Source organism: Rhinopithecus bieti, unplaced genomic scaffold, assembly GCF_001698545.2.
Source record: "Rhinopithecus bieti isolate Rb0 unplaced genomic scaffold, ASM169854v2 scaffold_11508, whole genome shotgun sequence".
NCBI classification, from domain to species: domain Eukaryota; kingdom Metazoa; phylum Chordata; class Mammalia; order Primates; family Cercopithecidae; genus Rhinopithecus; species Rhinopithecus bieti.
The window spans coordinates 2,062,254-2,087,062 of NW_016806932.1; the positions used below are offsets into that span (position 1 = coordinate 2,062,254).

At 40.8% G+C, this 24,809-nt stretch overlaps 1 protein-coding gene across 1 annotated transcript in view; it reads left to right on the forward strand.

Moving 5' to 3' along the window:
- Positions 1-354: 354 nt before the first annotated feature.
- Positions 355-24,809, forward strand: part of PDSS2 (decaprenyl diphosphate synthase subunit 2) — a 116,768-nt gene continuing 92,313 nt past the window's right edge. The window contains exon 1 of the mRNA XM_017878761.1: positions 355-951. Coding sequence (XP_017734250.1) covers positions 656-951 — 296 coding nt within the window. The 5' untranslated portion in view covers positions 355-655. The remainder of the gene's footprint in view (positions 952-24,809) is intronic.

The following is a 24,809-nucleotide window of genomic DNA, read 5'->3' on the forward strand; positions in this document are numbered from 1 at the left end:
ATAGCGACGAAAGGCTTCCGGGAGGAACTGGTGCCTCTGCCCTCCGCCCGACGCCCTTCCTTGCGGTCGAGCCGGGGTCTGACCCTTGTTCGTGACACCAATACTTATGCATGCCACTCAGTGCTGGGCGCCGGGGACTCTAATGAATCCAGACTCGGCCCACACGCCGTGTGCAGAAGGACCACTCGCCCCCAACAACTGAGCCCTGTCACCGGCGACCTTCGCTGGCCCAGAGAGGAGGGGTGGGAGGAGCTGAGCCTCGCCTTCCCGGGTTCACCTCCAAAGCACCGCCCCTTCGGGGGCGTTCTCGGGTACGCCGTAAAGTAGAGAGCATTCTTAACAACCCGCCTCCGTCTTTACGGCAGGCCGCATTCCATGCCTCCAATATGGCGTCCTCCGCATAGGCAGTGGCTGTGGTTTCTACCCCGGGTGGCCGGGGGCAGTGCTGAGCTGGGGCTGTTGTTTGCCCAAACTGGGCCGCAGAAAGCAGCAGTTAAAGTTCGTTTCTGGTCACTGCTCCAGGAAGCCACCCTCCTCTGAGGGTCAAGAATTTGCCGCTTCCTTTTAGTTACTGCAAGTTCCTCCTCTGCCCCCGGGTTGTTTCCCGCGCCACCTCTGGATACTCCCAGGTCCCAGACCCTTCCAGACTCAAACCATGAACCTTCGGCAGCTGCTGTTGCACTTGCCCCGTTATCTCGGAGCCTCGGGTTCCCCGCGTCGCCTGTGGTGGTCCCCGTCCCTCGACACCATCTCCTCGGTGGGCTCTTGGCGTGGTCAGTCCTCCAAGTCCCCAGCCCACTGGAATCAGGTAGTGTCAGAGGCGGAGAAGATCGTGGGGTACCCCACGTCCTTCATGAGCCTTCGCTGCCTGCTGAGCGACGAGCTCAGCAACATCGCTATGCAGGTGCAGAAGCTGGTGGGCACTCAGCACCCTCTGCTTACCACAGCCAGGTGAGCTACCCCTCTCCCGCTGACACACTCGCACTCGTTGGAATACTTTTTTTCTGGCGAGCACACGCATTCTACCTCTTTCAGACTGGCTCCTGCTTTGTCTCTTTTTAGCCCTTCCTTTTTACTCAGTCCTCCTAGACATTCTATGTTGTCTCTTCTCTAGTCCACTTAACGTTCTTGCTCAGCTGAGTGGATAAGTGGTTTTCTTTGAAACACTGTATGCTTTCCGCGATTTTGCTTCTTAATTGTTGAGGATGAAGATGCCTCAGCGATTTGTGGAGAAATCAAGCGGGGATGTATGTTTATTGAGTCACTTCCTAGAGATGGGTTTTTTTAAATTATTGTTTTTATTTTAATGGGATAGATTAATTTTCTGTCCTGCACTGTTCAGGGGGTCACCTCCAGAAAGTAGGGAAGGAGAGAGAGAGAGAGGCTGAAGGTAGATAATTATTTCCAACGAATGTCTTGGGGTTGAAGTAGGAATTTGTCCCGTTAATAGTCATTATCTTCTTGGGATATTTATCGCTTATGCTGTACTACTGCTGTGAAACCTCCCTTTAGGATTTATAAAGTTTTTTTTTTTCTGGTTGTTGTTGTTTTTGTTTGTTTGTTTTGAGACGGAGTCTCGCTCTGTCACCCAGGTTGGAGTAGCTGGGACTACAGGTGCCCGCCACCACGCCCGGCTAATTTTGTTTTTGTGTTCTTAGTAGAGACGGGGTTTCACCGTGTTAGCCAGGATGGTCTCGATCTCCTGACCTCGTGATCCACTGGCCTCGGCCTCCCAAAGTGCTGGGATTACAGGCGTGAGCCACCGTGCCCTGCCAAGTTTTTTTTTTTTTCTTCCGCTTAAAAAAACCCAACTTCTGATATGTAATTAGTTTAAACGTACAGCGAAGTTACAAAAATAATACAGTTCAAAGAACACACTTGCATACTCTTTAATCAGTTCACCTACTACGTAGATATATGTCTATATATGTCAATATATTCATTAAATACATAAACACACATATATACTATTCACGTGTATATATCTTTCTATATATTTTTTTCTGAATCATTTGGTGGTAGATTGCATACATCATGATCCTTTTCCCCTAAATACTTCAGTATGTATTTCCTAAGCATAGCGGTAATCTCCTACATAAGTACACTACAGTTACCAACTTAGGTATATTTAATATTGATACAATACTTTTATTTAATCTACCGTTTAATTTCAATTTTGTTAACTGGCCTAATAGTGTTCTTTATAGCATTCTTTACCCTCCAGGACAGGATTCAGTCCAGAATCAAGTATTGCATTTAGTTGTTCTATCTCTTTCATCTTCTTCAATTAGGAACATTTTCATATCTCTTGGCTTTTATGACTAGAGCACTGGTTCTCAACTGGGGCAATTTTCCCACCCTGGGGACATTTGGCATGTATGGAGACATTTTTGGTTGTCACAAATGGAGGCACATTACTGGCATTACTGGCATTTAGTGGATAGAGGCCAGGGATGCTACCCTTCAATTCCTAGGACAGACCCACAAGAAATAATTAGGTGCTGCAAAATGTCAATAGTGCCAAGGTGGAGAAATCCAGGACTAAAAGGACCTGTTTCTGTTGTTGTTTTTTAAAAGTAAACTTCTATTTTGAAGTAGTTGTAGATTTACATGCAGTTGGAAGAAATAACACAAAGATATCTAATATACACCTAACCCTGTTTCTCCCAATGGTAACATCTTTTTAAAGGATGGTGTAATATCATAAGCAGGGTATTTATGTTGATACAGTTAAGATAAAGAACATATTCAGCACTATAAATATTCCTCATGTTGCTCTTTTTTAGCCACACTCACTTCTCTTACCCACCCCTTGCTTTAATTTTTTGAGGTACCTGTCATTTTCTTACCACAGAAGTTATTAAATAGTGGTAATAAAGTGATTTTATTCCTTGGCATTGTTCCTAGTTATCAGGAACATCACCTTATGACTAGCTGGAATGTTAGTTTTCCAGAGATTCTAGATGATACACACTCAAAACACATACACACACACATATGTTTAAAGCTTAATGAAACGAATAAGCCTACTATTACCCAACTTAAGAACTATAACTTTATCAGTCCTGTTGAAGCTAAATGTGTACTCCTCAGTCCATCTCCCTGACTCCCACTAAACTGTTTTTAAACATTTTTCCTTTTCAAAATTACCATGGGTCCTGTGTGGTGGCTCATGTCTGTGATCCCAGCACTTCGGGAGGCAAAGTAGAAAGATCACTTGAGCTCAGGAGTTCGAGACCAGCCTGGGCAGCATAGCAAAACCCTATCTCTATAAAAAATAAAATAAATTAGTTGGGCGTGGGGGTGCACATCTGTAGTCCCAGCTACTTGGGAGAATTGCGATTGCTTGAGCTGGGCGGTCAAGGCTGTTGTGAGCCGTGATTATGCCACTGCACTCCTGTCTGGGCAAGAGACCCTGTCTCAAAATGAAATAAGTAAATTTACATTGTTATTTTTCTAAATAATAATGTTTCGTTTTACTGGTTTCTTTGCAGTGTACAAATATGATAGTTTATTGTATATGGCCTTATGCGACTTCCTTTTTAAAATTCATGGTTTCTGAGATTCATCCATGTGATGTGTTTGACTGTAGTTCATTAGATTTTCACTGGTGTATGAAATTCTGTTGTGTGAATATACCACAGTCATCTTTTATTTGTTTATTTATTTATTTTGAGACAGAGTTTCACTCTTGTTGCCCAGGCTAGAGTGCAATGGCACAGTCTTGGCTCACTGCAACTTCGCCTCCCAGGTTCAAGTAATTCTCCTGTCTCAGCCCCCCAAGTAGCTCTCAAAAATTCGTCAGGCACCTGCCACCATGCCTGGCTAATTTTTGTATTTTTGGTAGAGACAGGGTTTCACCATGTTGGCCAGGCTGGTCTCGAACTCCTGACCTTGTGATCCGCCCACCTCAGCCTCCCAAAGTGCTGGGATTATAGGCGTGAGCCACTGCGCTGGGCCTCACAGTCATCTTGTAATTAACATTTGGGTTGTTGCATTTCTTGGTATTATGAAAAATGCTGTTATAAATATGTTTGCCTACCTTTTGGTGTTCATGTCATGAGGATATAAAAACAGGAGTGTAATTGTTGAATGTGCACATGCTTATCTTTAGAATGCTTTCTAAAGTGAATGTACCAGTTTATACTCTCATAAACAACTTCTGAGTTCAGGTTACTCCTAGTTCTCATAACATGAGAACTAAGAGATTTCTTAATTTTTTTTTTTGAGACGGAGTCTTGCTCTATTGCCAGTCTGGAGTGCAGTGGCGTGATCTCAGCTCACTGCAACCTCTGGCTCCCTGGTTCAAGCGATTCTCCTGCCTCAGCCTCCCGAGTAGCTGGGATTGCAGGCACATGCCACCACATCCACCTAATTTTTGTATTTTTAGTAGAGAAGGAGTTTCACCATGTTGGCCACAATGGTCTCGAGCTCTTGACCTCATGATCTGCCCACCTCGGCCTCCCAAAGTGTTGGAATTACAGGTGTGAGCCACTGCGCCTGGCCCAGGTTTCTTAGTTTTTGGTAATCCAGTACGAGGTTTCTTTGTGTTTGATGGGAATGATAGTGTCAATGATAGGGGCTGTAGTATTGCATTGTGAGTATTGTAGTCCATAATAAAGCACAGAAGTGAAAAGGGTGGAGCTAAAAAGAGCCTTATTAATGTGTATATTATGAGAACTGTAGTTCATCTACTTAGTTGCAAGAACATCAGATGAGGGTTTGGAGAATATCTCTTCAGAGGACACCAGAGGCACCCTAGATGAAAGTTTGTAAGACTAATGGTTCTAAAACTTTCCTAATTGTTGCCTAACCTGCCTTGTAGTACTACAGTACAGTGACAAAATTGGAAAGGCACAGAATAAGTAAGTTTTTGCAAAGTTGTCGTAGTAGGTATGAATTGCTATATTTTGTAAGAAAAGAAAGAGCTAATCTGCATATAATTTTATTCTATTTACCTACGATAATGTGTTGCACATTATTTAAATAGCCTAAACTCATAGACAGCCAATAAAGAAACGTTTGGGGTGTGGATCTATATCTGTATATATATGTGTATACACTGTACACAGGCATTTCAGCAAAGGAGCAGGCATTTGATCCAGAGGTTAAGCAGGTAATGATTATTGTAAATTATAACTAAAATCATGGATTAAGCAGCTGTATTTTTTTGTTTTTTATTTTTATTTTTTTGAGGCAGAGTCTTGCTTTGTTTCCCAGTGAGCTATGATTGTACCACTGCACTCTAGCCTCGGCAACAGAGCAAGACTTTGTCACTTAATAAACAAAAAAAGAAGAAGAAGAAAGAAAAGAAAATGGGCTAAAAGAAAAACCTATAAAGATAGCAAGTAAGCATATGAAAAGATGTTCAACATTACTAGCCATTTGGGAAATGCAAATTAAAATCACGATGGGATGTTGGGGTGATCAGGCCCAACACCAGGCTGTGGGGGCTACAAAGTCCGGCGGGGTCAAAGGAATCAGAAAAGACAAGTTAAGAGTGCATGAAGTGGGTCCAGGGGGCCAGCGCTAGATTGGAGGCTGCAAAGGCCCCGAACTCTGGGAGCCCACTCTATTTATTGGTGAACAAAGAAGCAGGTGGTGAGGACATGAGGGTAAACAGGTGAGGGCATGGGGACGTGGGGGTAGAAAGGTAGTGGTGCATTAAGTGTAGCTGTGATGGTTTAGCATTTCCTTTGATGCATATAGAATATGCTCTGCTGCTTGAGATAATGGAGGACATGTTTACAAGAAAGGAGCAAGGAACCAACAAGTCTGTGCACATTCCAGAGGCTACGAGGGGTTTTAGACCCTGGACCCTGGACATCTTCCAAGACTCTTTTACATTATGACAGACAAGCCAGTCCTGCCTCAGCTCTTCTACCAACAATGGGATACTACTATGTACCAGTTAGAATGGCTAAAATAAAAAATATAATGTGTAATTCTAGTAACAATTCAGAGAAACTAGATTTCTCATACATTGCTGATGGGAATGTAAAATGGTTCAGCCCCTCTGGAAAACAGCGTAGCAATTTCTTATAAAATTAAACATACGACTGGGCACAGTGGCTCACACTTGTAATCCCAGCACTTTGGGAAGCTGAAGCAGGCAGATCACTTGAGTCCAGGAGTTCAAGACCAGCCTGGGCAATGTGGCAAAATGCTGTCTCTACAAAATATATAAAAAATTAGTTGGGTGTGGTGGTGCATGCCTGTGGTCCCAGCTACTTGGGAGGTTGAAGTAAGAGGATCACTTGAGCGCGGAAATTGGAGGCTGCAGTGAGCCGTGATGGTGCCACTGCACTTCAGCGTGGGTGACAGAGTCAGACCCTGTCTCAACCAATCAATCAATCAATCACTTGATTGATCAATCAGTTTAAACATACACTTACCATATAGCCCAGCAATCAGACTCCTGAGCATTTATCCCAGAGAAATAAAAACTTATGTCCATACCAAAACCTGTACACAAATGTTTGTGGCAGCTTTATTTGTAATAGACTGCCATAACCTATAGAATTATAGGTAGAAAAATCCTACATATATATATTTCTCCTTTGCAGTTAAGTTTCTTGTATTGATGCCATTTTCCTTCCACAGCTTGGATAGGACTGTGTGTTCTTTCTAGAGGAAAAATCCTTTCTTTAGAATGATGTTCCAAAATTTCACCTTGATGGTTTTTGGAGTGAAGAATGAGGGCCTTCTTAACTTAATCCTATATCCTTTATTTTGGGATGATTTTGTGTGTTATTTCTTCAGTATCATGGTTCCCACCATTTTCTGTCTCATGTTGGAATTTTGTAGTTGGTCATTGTGAATTGATTCCTCAACATTCTTTCCCTTACATTCAAAGTTTTCCTTTCTTTAATTTATCCTCTACATACATACTGTTTGTTATACTGTTTTAATTTTGTCTTTAATTATTTCCCAACTGGAAACAGCCCAGATGTCCTAGTGAGTGGTTGAACAAACTGTGGTACATACAGAACAATGAAATGCTACCCAACAATAAAAAGAAATGAACCATTGATACACACAACAACTTGGGTGAATCTCAGAGGAATTATTCTGAGTGAAAAAAGTCTATCTCATTCATCAAAAAATTAAAAATAGAATTACCATATGATCCAACAATTCTGCTTCTGGGTCTGTTTCCAAAAGAATTGAAAGCAGTGTCTCAAAGAGATATTTGTATACCCATGTTCATAGCAGCAGTAGTCACAGTAGCCAAGAGGTAGAAGCAACCCAGTTGTCCACTGATGGTTGAATGGATTAACAAATGTGGTATACATTACTATGGAATATTATTCAGCCTTAAAAAAGAAGGAGGGCGCAGGCACAGTGGCTCATGCCTGTAATCCCAACACTTTGGGAAGCTGAGGTGGGAGGATCACTTGAGGCCAGGAGTCTGAGACCAGCTTGGGCAACATAGTGAGACCCCATCTCTATAAAAAAATAAATTAACTAGACATGGTGGCTCCTAAAAATAAATTAGCTAGACAGCTACTCTAGAGGCTGAAGTGGGAAGATTGTTTGAGCCCATGTGTTTGAGGTTGCACATGTGTCATAATATGGATGAACCTGGAGGACATTATGCTAAGTGAAATATGGAGGACATTATGCTAGGTGAAATAAGCCAGTCACAAAAAGACAAATACTGTGTGATTCCACTTATTTAAAGTGTCTAGAATAGTCACATTTAGAGAAACAGTGTGTAGAAACAGACTGGTCTCCAGGGACTGGAAGAAGGGGAAAATGGAGAGTTGTTTAATAGTTATAGGATTTCAGTTTTGCAAGATAAGAAGTTCTGGAGATTGGTTGTACAACACTGTGAATATACTTAATGCTACTGAGCTGTACACTTAAAAATGGTTAAGATGATAAATTTTATGTAAATTTTACCCAATTTTTTAAAATGTCTATCTCAAAAGTTTATATATTGTCTGATTCCATTTATATAACATTTATATCATTTTCAAAATGACAGAACTGGAGATGGAGAACAGTAAGTATTTTCTGGAGTCAGGGACAATGTGGGGAATAGGGAGGAGTGTAAATACAAAGAGGAATATTGTGGTAGAACAGTTGGGACTCTTGTGGTGGTGGGTGTGTGAATTTATACATGGGATAAAGTTGCTGATGTGGTTTGGCTGTATCCCCACCCAAATCTCCTCTTGAATTGTAATCCCCATAATCCCCATGTGGGAGGGACTCCTTGGGTGGTAATCAAATCATCGGGGCAATTTCCCCCAGGCTGTTTTCGTGATAGTGAATGACTTCTCACAAGAGCTGATGGTTTTATAAGCATCTGGCATTTCCCCAATGGCACTCATTCTCTCTCCTGGCGTCCTGTGAAGAGTTGCCTTCTGCCATGATGCGGAACTCTGGATCAATAAATCTCTTTTCTCTGTAAGTTACCCAGTTTGGGGCATCTCCTTAGAGCAATGTGAGAACAGACTAATACTGTAAGTTGGTACCGCAGAGAGTTGGGTGTTGCTGTAAAGATACCTGAAAACGTGGAAGTGACTTTGCAGCTGGATAACAGGCAGAGGTTGGAACAGTTTGGAGAGCTCAGAAGAAGACGTGGGAAAGTTTGGAACTTCCTAGAGACTTGTTGAATGGCTTTGACAAAATGCTGATAGTGATATGGACAATGAAATCCAGGCTGAGGTTGTCTTAGATGGAAATGAGAAACTTTTTGGGAACTGGAGTGAAGATCATTCTTGCTATTCTTTAGCAAAGAGACTGGTGGCTTTTTGCCCTTGCCTTAGAGATCTGTGGAACTTTGAACTTGAGAGAGATGATTTAGGATATCTAGTGGAAGAAATTTTTAAGTAGCAAAGCATTCAAGAAGTGACAGAACATAAAAGTTTAAAAAATGTGCAACCCTGATGTTGCAATAGAAAAGAAAATCTCATTTTCTGAGGAGAAATTCAAGCAGGCTGCAGAAATTTGCATAAGTAGTGAGGAACCAAATGCTAATTGCCAAGACAATGGGGAAAATGTCTTCAGGATATGTCAGAGACCTTCTCAGCAGCTCCTCCCATCATAGGCCTGGCGGCCTGAGAGAGAAAAATGGTTTCCTGGGCCAGGTCCAGCCGCTCCTGCTGTATGCAGCCTCTGGACTTGGTGCCTTGCAACTCAGCAGCTTCAGCCATGGCTAAAAGGGGCCAAGGTACAGCTCAGGCTGTTGCTTCAGAGGGTACAAGCCCCAAGCCTTGGCAGCTTCCATGTGGTGTTGAGCTTGTGGTGTGTAGAAGGTATTAATTGAGGTTTGGAAATCTCTGCCTAGATTTCAGAGAATGTATGGAAATTCCTGGATATCTAGGCAGAAGTCTGCTGCAGGGGTGGAGCCCTCATGGAGAACCTCTATTAGGGCAGTGCAGAAGGGAAATGTAGGGTTGGAGCCCCCACACAGAGTTCCCACTGGGATACTGCCTAGTGGAGCTGTGAAAAGAGAGCCAACATCCTTCAGACCCCAGAATGGTAGATCCACCTACAGCTTACACCATGTGCCTGGAAAAGCCTCAGACAGTCAATGCTAGCTGTGAAAGCAGCCAGGAGAGGGGCTGTTCCTTGCAAAGCCACAGGGGCAGAGTTTCGCAAGACTGTGGGAGCCCACCTCTTGTGTCAGCGTGACATGAATGTGAGACATGGAATCAAAGGAGATCATTTTGGAACTTTAAGGTTTAATGACTGCCCTATTGGATTCTGGACTTGCATGGGGCCTGTAGCCCCTTTGTTTTGGCCAATTTATACCATTTGGAACAGATGTCTTTACCCAGTGCCTGTAGCCTCAGAGAGATGTGTCTAGGTAGTAACACACTTGCTTTTGATTTTATAGGCTCATAGGCAGAAGGGACTTGCCTTGTCTCATGTGAAACTTTGGACTTGGACTTTTGGGTTAATGCTGGAATAAGTTAAGACTTTGGGGGGCATGATTGCATTTTGAAATGTGAGCACATGAGATTTGGGAGGGGCCAGGGTCAGAATGTCCCCACCTAAATCTCAATTTGAATTGTAATCCCCATAATTCCTATGTGTCATGGGAGGAAACTGGTGGGAGATAATTTAATCATCGGGGCTGTTCTCATGATAGTGAGTGAGTTCTCATGAGATCTGATGGTTTTATAAACATCTGGCATTTCCCCTACTGGCACTCATTCTCTCTTCTGCCGCCCTGTGAAGAGGTGCTTTTTGGCCATGATTGTAAGTTTCCTGAGGCCTCCCCAGCCATTTGGAACTGTGAATCAATTAAGCCTCTTCTTGATTACCCAGTCTTGGGTATGTCCTTATAGCAATGTGAGAACAGACTAATACAGTTGCAAAGAACTCTGTACACCTACACAAAGAATAAATGCAGGTTAAAAGATGCTGAAAATGGAATAAGGTCTGTAGTTAACAATCTATCAATATCAATTTTTTGGTTTTAGTGTTCTATAGCTATTACACGATTTCACCATTGAGTGAAGGGTATGTAGGACTCTGTAGTGTTTTTGCAACTTTGTGTTTGTATGTAATTATTTCTTTTTTTCCTCAGACAGAGTCTTGCTTCATTGCCAGGCTGGAGTGCAGTGGCGCAATCTTGGCTCACTGCAACCTCCACCTCCCAGGTTCAAGCAATTCTCCTGCCTCAGCCTCCCTAGTAACTGGGATTACAGGTGTGCACCACCACGCCCAGCTAATTTTTGTATTTTTAGTAGAGACGGGGTTTCCCCATGTTGATTTTGATCTCTTGACCTCGTGATCCACCCACCTCGGCCTCTCAAAGTGCTGGGATTACAGGCATGAGCCACCGTACCTGGCCAATTATTTCTTATTTTGAAAAGCCTTAAAAAAAGCACTTCAAATCCAGAGAGAGAGAGACACACACACACACACACACAAACAGACAGAGAGACAGAGAGAGAAAGAGAAAGAAGATCTGGGAGACAGAGATGTGTGTGTTGTAGTTTCATCTCTGTCAGTACTTAACTGTGTGATCCCCAGGCAAGTCATTTTATCTCTTTGGGCTTTAGTTTCCTAAGCAATGAAGTAAGGAGTTTGACTAGATGATTTCCAGTAATGTTGCCAATTCCAGACTAGTCTGGAAATTAATGTTGTATCTGAATGTGGCGGGTAAGGAAGCCGTTGTCAGTTCTCAAGCAGAGAATAAACCAGGTTGAATGCAATGTAATAGTATAAGTCTGTAATCCTTTTTCCACAATTTAAAAATCTGAAAAGCTCAGAAAACAGAATTTTTTTTAGACTTATAAATCTGACCTGAACTGATGTGAGGCCATTTATAGTCTTTGTTTATCCTATTTAATATGAATATTTATGCATTTGATGCAGAAATATTAAGGCTTTTGATTACAGGATGCTGCCCAGTTCTTGCTGCTGTGTTGGGTAAAATGCACCTTCCTAAAATCAGAAAAATTTTGAATTCTCAAAGACATTTGGTTTGGTTTCAAGGACTTTGGATGAGGGATAGTGGACTTGTCCAAGCTGAACAGTGATATGTGGGATGGCCCAGGTATGTGACATAGATTGGTAGAATGGGAGAAACTGAAGGTAACAACATGCATCAACTGTCCCCTTCCTCTCAACACAACTTCTACCCAATGGTTTTATTACTGTTTCCCTAACTAAATATAATTATCCACTTGTGGAATATATATATAACATATAATTTATATAAAGTTATATATAAATTTTAATTACCTAAATTTCTGTATAAATCACTAAAATTTAAGTACTTTTAGTTGTTTCACAGGCAATGACCAATACTTTTCCAATAGAGAATTGGTTAGACTTTGTTGTTTCTAAAACATAGCTGATACTTTGAGTAATAAGGCTTTATTTATTTTCATTGATTACTCTTGACAGATTTGGCTTTTAGGATTAAATTTTTGTTTAAATACTCTGTCTTTTTGCTTTTGCCTTCAAAACACTATGCTCTCAATTTCAGATTTAAATGGATAGGATTAATTTAGTATGTAGTTATTGGAGACAAATTATGACATTTAGTCTCTTCTCTTAGGGTGTGTTGATTCCTTTGTAGGGACTTTATGTTCCTCAGTTCACTACAGTTACTTGGCTACCTAAAAAACCTTATTAGCCCTTTCTGCATGGTAAAATTCTTCAGAGCTCTATGAATTTATTATTAGAAATTTAATTTTAGTCTTTTCCATGTTTATGAAAGACCCTTTCTAGATTCAGTTCTATAATTACTGACTGAAAACTTACATTACTTATGAAGAACTTTTTTTTGGATGACTAGGAGAAAATTATAAATTTTAATTCATTCCACAAATATTTGAGGTGCTCTGGGGATGGGTGTACAAACAAGAATAAGACCCAGTTGCTGCCGTCCAGGAATTTATGAGAGACAGTATAGTAAGCATGAGCTCTGGAATCAGACTCTCTGAGTTCACATCCTGCCTCTACCATTGTCAAGCGATGAGATCTTAGGCAATTTACCTAACTTCTCTGTGCCTTAGTTTCTTCATCTGTAAATCAAGGATAAAAATAGAACCTGGTGGCTAGGTACAGTGGCTCAAACCTGTAATTCCAGCACTTTGGGAGGCTAAGGTGGAAGGATTGCTGAAGCTCAGGAGTTCAAGACCTGCCTGGGCAACACAGTAGGATCCCATCTATTAAAAAAAAAAAAAATTAAAAATGAGTTAGGTGTGGTGGTGTATGCCTGTGGTCCCAGCTACTTGGAAGGCTAAAGCGAGAGGATCACTTGAGCCTGGGAGTTGAGACTGCAGTGAGCCGTAGTTGTGCCACTGTACTCCAGCCTGGGTGACAGAGTGAGATCTTATCTCAAAAATAAATAAATAATAGTAGCTGTGTCATAGAGTTTTATGAAGATTTAATGATTTAATATAGGTAAAGTGCTTAGAACAGTACCTGGCACGTAGCAAGTACCCAAATATTAGCAATTATCATTATTATTAGAAATTCATTTTCATGGGGAGACATACACAGAGTACCTTGAGATAAATGCTGTAGTGAACAATATGCTGTAGAAACGTAGAGGGAGAAAAAGATCTCTCTTCCTAGAGAAAATGGAAGGCTACCAGAGATGAAGTAGGATATGAGTCAGGTCAGGTGGCATGAAAAAGAGATGACTGAGGCAGGAAAAGAAATTAAGACATAATAAATTGCTCGGCAAAGTCTAGGAAAAATTGTAGTGTGGTGTAGACTGCACCACACAGTAGTGGGATGGGATGAGGCAAAAGAGATAGGCTGGAAATATCTGCTTCTGCCATGATAGAGTATCTGATGCTCAACTTGCCCTTTCACTGTAAACAAATAGAAAACTAGACAAGATACATGAACCAACTATATATTTTTTTTTATTGCTGAAAGATATTCCATTGAATGGATATAGAGCAATTTGTTTATTTAGCGTAAATGAATATATAGGTTGCTTCTATTTTTGGCTACTGTGAATAAAGTTTCTATGAATGAAATAAAATTTATTTAAAAAGCAAAAGAGGCCGGGCGCGGTGGCTCAAGCCTGTAATCCCAGCACTTTGGGAGGCCGAGACGGGCGGATCACGAGGTCAGGAGTTCGAGACCATCCTGGCTAACACGGTGAAACCCCGTCTCTACTAAAAAATACAAAAGCTAGCCGGGCGAGGTGGCGGGCGCCTGTAGTCCCAGCTACTTGGGAGGCTGAGGGAGGAGAATGGGGTAAACCCGGGAGGCAGAGCTTGCAGTGAGCTGAGATCCGGCCACTGACCTCCAGCCTGGGCGACAGAGCCAGACTCCCTCTCAAAAAAAAAAAAAAAAAAAAAAAAAAAAAAAAAAAAAAAGCAAAAGAAAGGTTGTGGCCAGATTTTGAGTTTTGTATGTCATATTAAGATGATCTAATTTTATCCTGAGGTCAGTGGAGACCGTAAAGGTTAAGTAGTAGAGAGACCTGAGCAGATGTGCCTTTTTGAAAGCTGACTTTGGCAGCTGTGGTGGTTGCGAATTGCAGAAAAGAAAAGCTAGAGGCAGGAAAGCCTGGCAGAAGACTGCTATGGTTTATTCATTTCTTCTTTCAGCAGCTAGTTAAGTGTGTTCTCTAATGGCCAAGTACTATGCTTGTTAGTCGGGTAAACAACACCAGACACTGACCTACATCCCCCGCTCCCTTCCCCTCCCCAGGATTTATATTCAAATAAGGGAAATAGACATGTAAAACACAAAGTGCAATAAATTGTTACATATGTTAGGATAAAATGTTTCCAAATAAAATGAAGACATAAAGAATAGAGTGGCAAAAGGTCTCAATGAGATGATCTGAACATTGAAAATTGTGATGTTATTGCAGATAGAGGAATGATGATGGTGAATTATAAACTTAGGCAGTAGTGATGGAGATGAAGTGGAAAGACTGGATTCAAGCTACATTCGTGAAGTGAGGTTGGTAATTGCAGACTTGATAATTGTGAGAGTGAAAGAACAGAAGAGTAAGCTGAGCAATTGAGTATGTTGAGATACTAGCAGAAGTATGTTGGGTGTAGAGTGTAGGGGAAAGTTTTGTAGACCTGTTGAACGTGAAGTGTTTGCAACAAGTGGAAATGTCCAAACTGAAGTTAGGAATGGGTTAGGTCCTCCTACGGGAGGCAGAGACTAAGGTTAGAATTGAAAGTACTCAATATAGGTGAGATTTAAAGCCATAGGGGTTTCTGAGGAAAGTTTTCCTCCCATAGGGAGGAAGTATGGAATTATCTCAGCACTGTTTAGTTGCAAGCAAAGAAATTGCTTTTTTGGGGGGTTTTGTTTTGTTTTGTTTTGTTTTGTTTTTGAGATGGAGTCTTGCTCTGTTGCCCAGGCTGGAGTACAGTGGTGTGATCTCAGCTCAGTGCAACCTCTGCCTCCCAAGTTCAAGTGATTCTCCTGCCTCAGCCTCCTGAGTAGCTGGGATTACAGGCATGCGCCATCATGCCTGGCTAATTTTTGTATTTTTGGTAGAGATAGGGTCTTACCATGTTGGTCAGGCTGGTCTTGAACTCCTGATCTCGGGTGACCTGCCTGCTTTGGCCTCCCAGAGTGTTCGGTTTACAGGCCTGAGCCACCATGCCTAGCCAAGAAATTGATTTTGGATTACTTAGGCAAGGAGGAGCTAATCAGGCCGTAGGAAGAATGAGAACTGGGGAAACTCTAGGGCAGTCAGTAGCAGGAATTTACAGACAGTTTCTCTAGACTATATCACTGCTGTCAGGAAGTTTTGGCTCAGGCTGCCTTTTATCCTTGGATGGCTCCTCAAGATTCAAAGTCCCGTGAGAGGGGGTCTCTTTCACCTTTCTTGCCAAATAGATCATTTCCTTCATGGGTGAATGGTGTACTAGGTTTGAGCATGCTTGGGTGTTGGCCACCCCTGTGGTCAATTGGGAAGTAAGCTACTGTATTTCATGCCTGCTTAGACTTCAGAGAATAAGGGAAAAGAATTTCCGTAATTGAAAAGTGAAATGTGTTACAGGCCAAAAGGGGAATGGATTCTGAGCAGGGCACCCTGACCTTGAATTTACTGCCTTCTGCCCCCTTTCTTACTGTATGGATAATTTAAAAGAATTTCCACCTTAAATGAGGAAATTAGTCATTCTGACTACGTCCACAAAAAAGATAACTTATTGTTGTGTCTAGGACCTCTGAGTTGTGTTCAGTCTGCTCATTTTGTGATCTAATTCTTACATTCTTCAACCTGTGGGCTAAATGGTAAATTTACCCACTACCATCATTAAGAGTGCAGAGGGAATAATGAGGTAGAGGAAACGCCAAAAACCATGGACACGCTATGGCAGAGACTGGCGGCAGCCTTTCTCAATTTTCATCTTCCCTTTCCACTTTGGTGAGAGAACCCTGAATTTATTCAGGTATACATTTCTTAGCCTGTCTTGCTGCTGGGTGTGACTGTGATGAATTTCTGGCCAAAAGAAATGTTGGTAGAAGCATTTGAATTTCTAGAAAGCCTCCTCAAAGAGAGGGGCCTACCCTTCATTCTCCCTTCTTTTATCTTGCTGCTTTGAGTGCTGATGTAGTGGCTGGAGCTCTAGAAGCCATTTTTGAGTGCCACATTTTACGGATGGTGGGGTGGAGAGTAGGAAAGAACATAATATCCTTGTGGAACTTCCAACACAGTTTTGTATTGCCCATTTCCAGAATTCTTTTTACATGAGAAAGGAATACACTTCTTACTGCTTAAAATGTTATTTTGATTTTCATGTCACAATCAGTAATACTGGATCCTATCTAATATACCCACCAAATAAAGAATTTAGATTATGGCCATGACTTCAACTGGGTGGGGTCCTTTTGCCTGATGGGTTGTCATACCTTCTTCATTCTAAGCCATTGGCGGCCCAGCTTAGATAGACTTGAAATAGTCTTTCATTGTAGTTTATTATGATGCACTTCAGAGCATTTCTTACATTCCACCTGTACTCATTCTGGTTCCCCCTGTATACAGTATTCAGATACTCTCTTCGTACCTGATATATAAGCCTCTCATTTGCTTTTTCTGACATGATGAGCCAGGTAGCAATCTCAGCTTCCAGCTCAGAGGCACCATTTTTACATCTCCTGGTGGAAGCATTCTTTCCCTGGGCACAAAACCTTTAGTAGCTCCCAGTCTTAGGGAAGGGAACAACTTTGAGAGGTCATTAGCTGGAGTTGTGAGAAGTGCCATGTCCAGCACCCAGCTGGAAAAGTGCTGGTTTGGCTCATAAGCTGTGTTCTATAGCAATAGATCCTAGCTGGAACCTTGTCTATGTTGTCATAGGCTATTTCACCATTGTGTGAGCCTGCTGCCTCCGAAAGATGCAAAGAGTACATGTTAAGATCAAAGAAGCCCTTGGTTACCAGCCAATTGCCTTGCTTTTGTTGGGAAGTGATTTTATTCATCAGTGGCACTAAGTGGAATATCACACTAGCGCGCAGTTAAGTCCACAGATGGTAGTGTTGGTAGCAGCATGACAGGTAAATCACATCCAGATACAGAATAAATATCTCTTCTGAAAAGGACAAATTACTGACCTCTCTAGGATGAAAAGGATCACTGGAATCCATCCCTTATGAGGGAGATGGCTCAACTGGAGGAGTGTACCATATGGGGACACTTAGCAGTGAGACCACCAGCTCAGCCTTGGTGGGAGGAAATCCCTGTTGTTGAGCACATGTATAGCCACCGTCCCTGTCACCACTACCACTTAGCCAAGTACTGAATTGACTAGGCAAGGAAAATGGCTCACCTCTTTCAATAACAGTCACCTTGTCCATATACTTAGTATCCTCTTCTTGGTTCTTACATTCTTCAACCTGTGGGCTAAATGGTAAATTTAGCTGAGTAGTCACATGGAGCACAGATATTCTCAGGTGCTGGTCCCATTCCCAGAAATGTATCTAAATATCCCTTTCCCAAACTACCTTGTCACTAGTTATCCAAATATGCTCCTCCCCAGTCCTGATCATTCAGCCAGTCTATTGGACCTGCCAGAAATTACCATGTAGATACTGACCTCAGGCTACCTATTTTCAAGTAAAGTGAACAATGATATGTACCACTCTAAGTACTTCTCACAGGGAGGCTCTCTTCTCTCAGCTCATTCTCAGAATCACCCCTGAATGGAGTTGTTATGCAGCAGTGGTACACTTGCAACTGTAACATAATGTTCAGGTCTTTCTTTAACCAGGGAGAGGCATTTTCCCCCCTGCAAGATTGCTGGTCATAGGGCACTCCTCATGAACCATAGGTGCAGTTTGAGGGAGAGGTGGCATGTAGCAGGAATATGGTTGTAAGGAATGTAAGTGATCTGATATGCAATTTAATTGTGCCTTCACAACCCATTTTGGGCTTGCTGGAATTTAGAGTTAAATGCATCCAATAACAACTCATGAAGGGCAGCTAGGTTGCATGGTCACTTAATGTTCTATACTGTTTTCACTGGAGTCTAGTAGCAAGCCAGGAGCTGTTTTTCAGAAAGAAATAGTTACTTCAGTTGCTTGCTGAAATTGCCATGGCCTTGTTTCAATACCTGTATTCATTGCAGCTTTTCCAGGTTAAATACAACATCATTTTAAGTGGACACATCTTTTCAATTCTCTGTACAGGAAGAAAGTGGAGGGAGGAGGGCTGTATGCCTACTTGCAGTATATCTTTGTCTCATAATAACATTTCACTATTCCTTTACAAATTTTGGAAAACCTCCCCCTTAGAAATGCAATAATTTTCATAAGGAAAGGGAATTTGATCATCTTCCACTTTATACCTCTTACCATAATAGTCCTTCCTTCTGAACCAGCGAGTCATTGTGGGCAGTATTTGGTACATCTGAAAACTAGATGTGTTTGGGCTTTGTCATGATGACTGCTGTGAGAAGAGATTAAATTAGAATTTCATCTCCTATACATGAGCCTCATAAATTGTCAATCCAACTGATGAACCTGTGGTATTCTTAATTCCTAAGAATTAATGTTAGCTCAAAGCCAGTATGTAATAATCCTGGAGAGGTTTGGGTATTTCCCTTTTGCCAGCTCATGATTACCTGGGTAAATGGCCAGACATCCACTGAGGGGAAATAAAACCTTCCAAAAGGGATTTGGCCTCCTCTTCATTCAAGGAACTGTGGGTCTCGAATTTGGGTGAGAGTTCCTGACTGTACTGTAGTGGCTCAGACAGGTTCACTAGACCTGGAGTTACTTGTTCATTTTTGGTTATTTAAATCAAAACAGGCCAGGCATGGTGGCTCACGCCTAAAATCCCAGCACTTTTGGAGGCCGAGGCGGGTGGATTGCTTCAGATCAAGAGTTCAAGACCAGCCTGGCCTACATGCGAAACCTTGTCTCTACTAAAAATACAAAGAAAAAAAATAAAAATTAGCCAGGCGTGGTGACACATGCTTGTAATCCCAGCTACTCGGGAGGCTGAAGCAGGAGAATCACTTGAACCCTGGAGGTGTAAGTTTCGGTAAGCTGAGATCATGCCATTGCACTCCAGCCTGGGTGATAGAGCGAGACTCCATCTCAAAAAATAAAAATAGAAAATAAAAACAGATCTAGGTGGGTTGCTGTTGATTTGAGTTATTGAGTCTATTAAATATAGACAGGGATTTCTGCCTGTCACAACAAAGCTTGAGATGACCTAATATTCCATATCCACCTTGCTGCCTGTTAGGATCACCATGCCCACTTCATTTCTGTCAGTTAACTGCTACCACCTGGACTTGACCTTTCCCTGGGTGCCTCTCATTGCTTTCTGAGTTCAAGGAGTCCATTTCAGTAGCAGTCCTTCTCACAGAAATCCTTAGCCCTAGAAACTAGAGCCAGTAAAGTGATTAGTAATGTTTGTAGTGTGCTTTTCACCAACCTGTTTCCTGTGTTGAGAGTCAAAGAATCTTCTGGCCTCTATCAGGAGATATAAGAGCAGTATGTTACATGAATAACAATTCCATATAATGTTGACCTTTGAACAAAATGGGTTCGAACTGTGCAGATCTACTTATACACAGATTTTTTTCCTTTTTTTTTTTTTTTGAGATGGAGTCTCGCTCTGTCGCCCAGGCTGGAGTGCAGTGGCGCAGTCTGGGCTCACTGCAAGCTCTGCCTCCCGGGTTCACGCCATTCTCCTGCCTCAGCCTCCCAAATAGCTGGGACTACAGGCGCCCGCCACCACACCTGGCTAATTTTTTGTATTTTAGTAGAGACGGGGTTTCACCGTGTTAGCCAGGATGGTCTCGTTCTCCTGACCTCATGATCCACCCGCCTCGGCCTCCCAAAGTGCTGGGATTACAGGCGTGAGTCACTGCGCCCGGCATACACACAGATTTTTTTCAACCAGAGGTTGGGCATAGGGGAATGTGAAGCTCGTGTGCAGGGAGAGCCAACTTTTCATAATACACAGGCTCCCACAGGGCTGATTTTGGGTCTTCAGTGTGCATAAATTTTGGTATATGTGGAAATGAGGAGGTCCTAGAACCAATCCCCCACGTATAACAAGGCATGACTAAATTTTTTTTTTTTTTTTTTTTTTTTTTTGAGACAGGGTCTCATTCTGTCTCCTAGGCTGGAGTGCAGTGGTGCGATCTTGGCTTACTATAGCCTCTGCCTCTCAGGCTCAAGCAATTCTTGTACCTCAGCCTCCCGAGTAGCTGGGACTACAGGTGTGTACCACCTTGCCCGGTTAATTTTTGTATTTTTAGTAGAGACAGGGTTTCGCCATGTTGGCCAGGCTGCTGGTCTTAGACTCCTGGCCTCAAGTGATCTGCCCACTTTGGTCTCCAAAAGTGCTGGGATTACAGGTGTGAGCCACCGCACCTGGCCTCACAACTTTAATTTGAATAGAGAAAAGTGGTGAGAGAATGCATTTTCATGATAGTCTTCCCTTATTTCAAAGAGTTACCAGTGTGATGGCATACACCTATAATCTCAACTGCTCAGGAGGCTGAGGTGGGAGGATGGCTTGAGGCCAGGAGTTCAAGGGTGCAGTGAGCTTTGAGCATGCCACTGCATTCCTCCAGTCTGAGTGACAGAGCAAGACTGTCTCAAAAGAAAGAAAAAAAAAGCCTACAATGAGGCAGTCAGCACCAATTTCATATTGGGAGTAGCAATTTAGTATCAGTCAAGTACCATCATCTGTCATAGTAAATTAATGCCAATTTGAATAAATTTTGTTTTCAATTTGTACTTTATTTTTTTAAATTGACAAATAATAACTGTACATATTCATGGGGTACATAGTGATGTTTTGGTACAAATAATGTATGATGATCAGATCAGTGTAATTAGCATGTCTATCATTTCAAACATTTATCACTTCTTTGTGTTGGGAACATTCTTACCTTCCTAGCTATTTGAAACCGTGTAATACATTATTGTTAACTACAGTCATCCTACAGTGCTAAAGAACACTAGAATTTACTCCTCCCATCTGACTGAAATTTTGTGTCCTTTAACAAACCTCTCCTTTTAGTTACATAAGAACTATAACCAATTAGAGTTTATCACTTTTACAAGTGTGCATATTTAAATAATATTGTAATAAAATTATTTAAGGCAGTACTCAATAACTGAATTTTTACCTTTAAAAAGAGTACATACATTATTTAAGGTTGAAGAATTCTAACTGGTCTGTGTTCTTCATTTTGAGCCCAATTAATGAGGATACATTGGTTGTAGGTTTTTAAGTACTATAATAATTTCTTTGGTTTAGATAATAACAATTTTGGATTCAGATAATTTCTGTTCTCATGTTGCTCATTACTACTGTATTGTCAGCTGCTTTTCATCAATCCTGTATTCTATAATTGTCCCTTCTTTATTCTCTAGGACCAAGATTTGTCTCCATTTTCTAAAAACACCTTAGAGGCCCATTAGTTACCAAAAAAATCCATCTGTGTTTGTGGTTTGAAGAAGAGTTTAATGAATGTTTTCCCAAAAGTAGCTATCCTAGAGTAGATTTTAAAAATGGGTACTAGATGTTAACCCTTCAGATAGTTTTTTCTGATTTAATATTTCTTGGAAGTTCTAAATATAAATCTGTAGTTTATGGAGTGCAGCTGGATTTGCTTTTCTTCCTGTGACTCACCAACGGCTCTTCAAAACCTTTTAATTTTTTTTTTCTATTTTTGTATTCTGTAACTTTGTTTCAACAAATGTTTTAAAATAACTTTAAAAAAGTATTATTCTCCTGGAGTCTGCTTGGAATATTATTTCATTTGCTCCAAAGATTTTTTTTTAGCAAATTAAAAATATTTTTAGGCTAGAGATAGGTCTAATGAATACCCTAAAACTTAGCAGTCGGTCTAATGAATACCCTAAAAACTTAGCAGTCATGTTTTGAATTTTTGAAACAGTGATAATTTGCATGAACAAGCTGTTGATAGTGTTCAATAATTACAGGGGCTTTATGACAAGAGATTTCTGTCTGTTAAATTGCTGATATTACCAAATAAATGAAATTTATCTTCAGAACATTAATACCTTCACAAATCTACCTTCTTTAACATCTCTCTCTAACTTTAGGCTATTCCTTTTAGGCCCCTGTGTTTTTAAAAGGAAGGCATTTAGTTTCACAGGACTACTACTCTAGTATATATAAAGCTTTCGCTGAAAGCATTTTTGATTATTTTAAAATATTTATTTTCTCACATACTTTTTATTCTGTAGTGACCATGATTAAAATCAAGTGTGACTATATGACAATGGAGTATGCATGGTACAATTTTATGAGTACACAAAAAGGAGCTCATATTAATCGTGTGTGTGTGTGTGTGTGTGTGTGTGTGTTTTGAGGCAGTATATTGCTCTGCCACATAGGCTGCAGTATGGTGGCATGATCATAGCTTACTGCAGTATTGAACTCCTGTTCTCAAGTGATCCTCCCACCTCAGCCTCCCGTGTAGCTAGGACTACAGATGTATAACACTACACTGGGCTAATATTTTATTTTATTTTTTTAGAGATGGGATCTTGCTGTGTTGCTCAGGCTGGTCTTGAACTCCTGGGCTCGACTGATCCTCCTGCCTTGGCCTCTCGTAGTACTGAGATTACAGACATGAGCCACTGTGCCCAGCCCTAATCAAATTGACTTTTTGTTTGTCTTTTACTCTTGAGCTTTAAAAAATTTTTTTATGAGTACATAGTAGGTGTGTGTATTTATGGAGTAAATATGGAGGTGTATACACACACACACACATATATACACGTATATATATATATATGGAGGTATTTTGATACATGCATACATTGCCTAGTAATCACATCAGGGTAAATGGGGTGTGTGTTACCTCAAGCATGTATTATTTCTTCGTGTTACATACATTCCAGTTTTATACTCTTTTATACTCTTTTAATTATACTCTTTTAATTATTTTAAAATGTACAGTAAACATTTGTTAAATGTAATCTCACTGTTGTGCTATCAAATACTAGATTTTATTCATTCTAACTATGTTTTTGTACTCATTAACCATCCCCACTACCCACCTGCCACTATGGTTCCCAGCCTCTGGTAACTATCATTCTACTCTGTTTCCATGAGTTCAATTGTTTTAATTTTTAGCTCCCATAAGTGAGTAAGAATATGTGAAGTTTGTCTTTCTGTGCCTGGTTTATTTCACTTAACATCATGTCCTCCAGTTCCATTTATGTTGTTGCAAATGACAGGATCTCATTCTATTTTCTGACTGAATAATACTCCATTGTATACATGTACCACATTTTCTTTATGCACTCATCTGTTGATGGACACTTAGGTTGCTTCTACATCTTGGCTATTGTGAATAGTGCTGCAGTAAACATGGGAGTACAGCTATCTCTTCAATATACTGATTTCCTTTCTCTTGGGCATATACCCCGCAGGGGGATTGCTGGATCACAAAGTAGCTCTATTTTTAGTTTTTGAGGGACCTGCATACTGTTTTCCATAATGGTTGTACTAATTTACATGCCCACTAATCGTATATGAGAGTTCTCTTTTCACTATATCCTCACCAGCATTCATTATTGCGTCTTTTGGATGAAAGCCATTTTAACTGGGGTGAGATGATATCTCATTGTAGTTTTGATTTGCATTTATTTCTCTGATGATCAGTGATGTTGAGCACCTTTTCATATACCTGTTTGCCATTTGTATGTCTTCTTTTGCCCACTTTAAGATCAAATTATTTGATTCTTTTTCAAGTTGTTTGAGCCCCTTATATATTCTTGTTATTAATCATTCGCCAGATGGATAGAGTTTGCAAATATTTTCTACCGTTCTGTGGGTTGTCTTTTCACTTTGTTGACTATTTCCTTTTCTTTGCAAAAGCTTTTTCATTTGATGGGATCCCATTTGTCCAGTTCTGCTTTGGTTGCCTGTACCTTCGGGGGCTTTATTTAACAAGTCTTTGCCCAGGCAAGTGTCCTGCAGAGTATGCCCAATGTTTTCTTTTAGTAGTTGCATAGTTTGAAATCTTAGATTTAAGTCTTTAATCCATTTTTATTTGATTTTTGTGTATAGTGAGAGATAAAAGTCTGGTTTCATTCTTCTGCATATGGATGTCCAGTTTTCCCAGCACTACTTTATTAAAGAGACTATCCTTTCCCAGTGCATGTTCTTGGCACCTTTGTTGAACAGTGAGTTCACTGTAGATATATGAATTTATTTCTGGGTTCTCTATTCTGTTCCATTGGTTAATGTGTCTGTTTTTATGCCAGTACCATGCTGTTTTGGTTACAATAACTCTGTAGTATAATTTGAAGCCAGTAATGTGATTCCTCTTGTTTTGTCCTTTTGATCAGGATGGCTTTGGCTATTCGGGTCTTTTGTGGTTCCATATAAATTTTAGGATTTTTATTTGTTTGTTTGTTTCTGTGAAGAACGTTGCATTGAATCTCTAGATTGCTTTTGGGCAGTATGGACATTTTAACATAACTTTAAAAATACTGTTGAATATGAGTATACCTGGTCAACACAGGAAAAAACTGGGGTGGACCTTTTCCATCCTGAATGATTTTTACTATTTCGTAAGATGAGTTAAAAAAATAATGTTTTTCCCGGAGGACATTATGTTGTGAAATAAGTCAGAACAGAAAGGTAAATACCACATGTCCTCAGTTATATGTGGGAGCTAAGGAAAAAACTGAGCTCAAAGAATTAGAATTGTGGTTATTTGGGGGGTAGGGAAAGGTAGAGAAGAGGGAAGGATAGGGAGAGATTACAACTAGATGGGAAGAATAAGTTCTAGTGTCTGTGGCACTGTAGGGTGAATATGGTTAACAGTAATTTAGTGTATATTTTCAAAAAGCTAGAAGAGAGGATTTTTTTTTTTTTTTTTTTTTTTTTTTTTTTT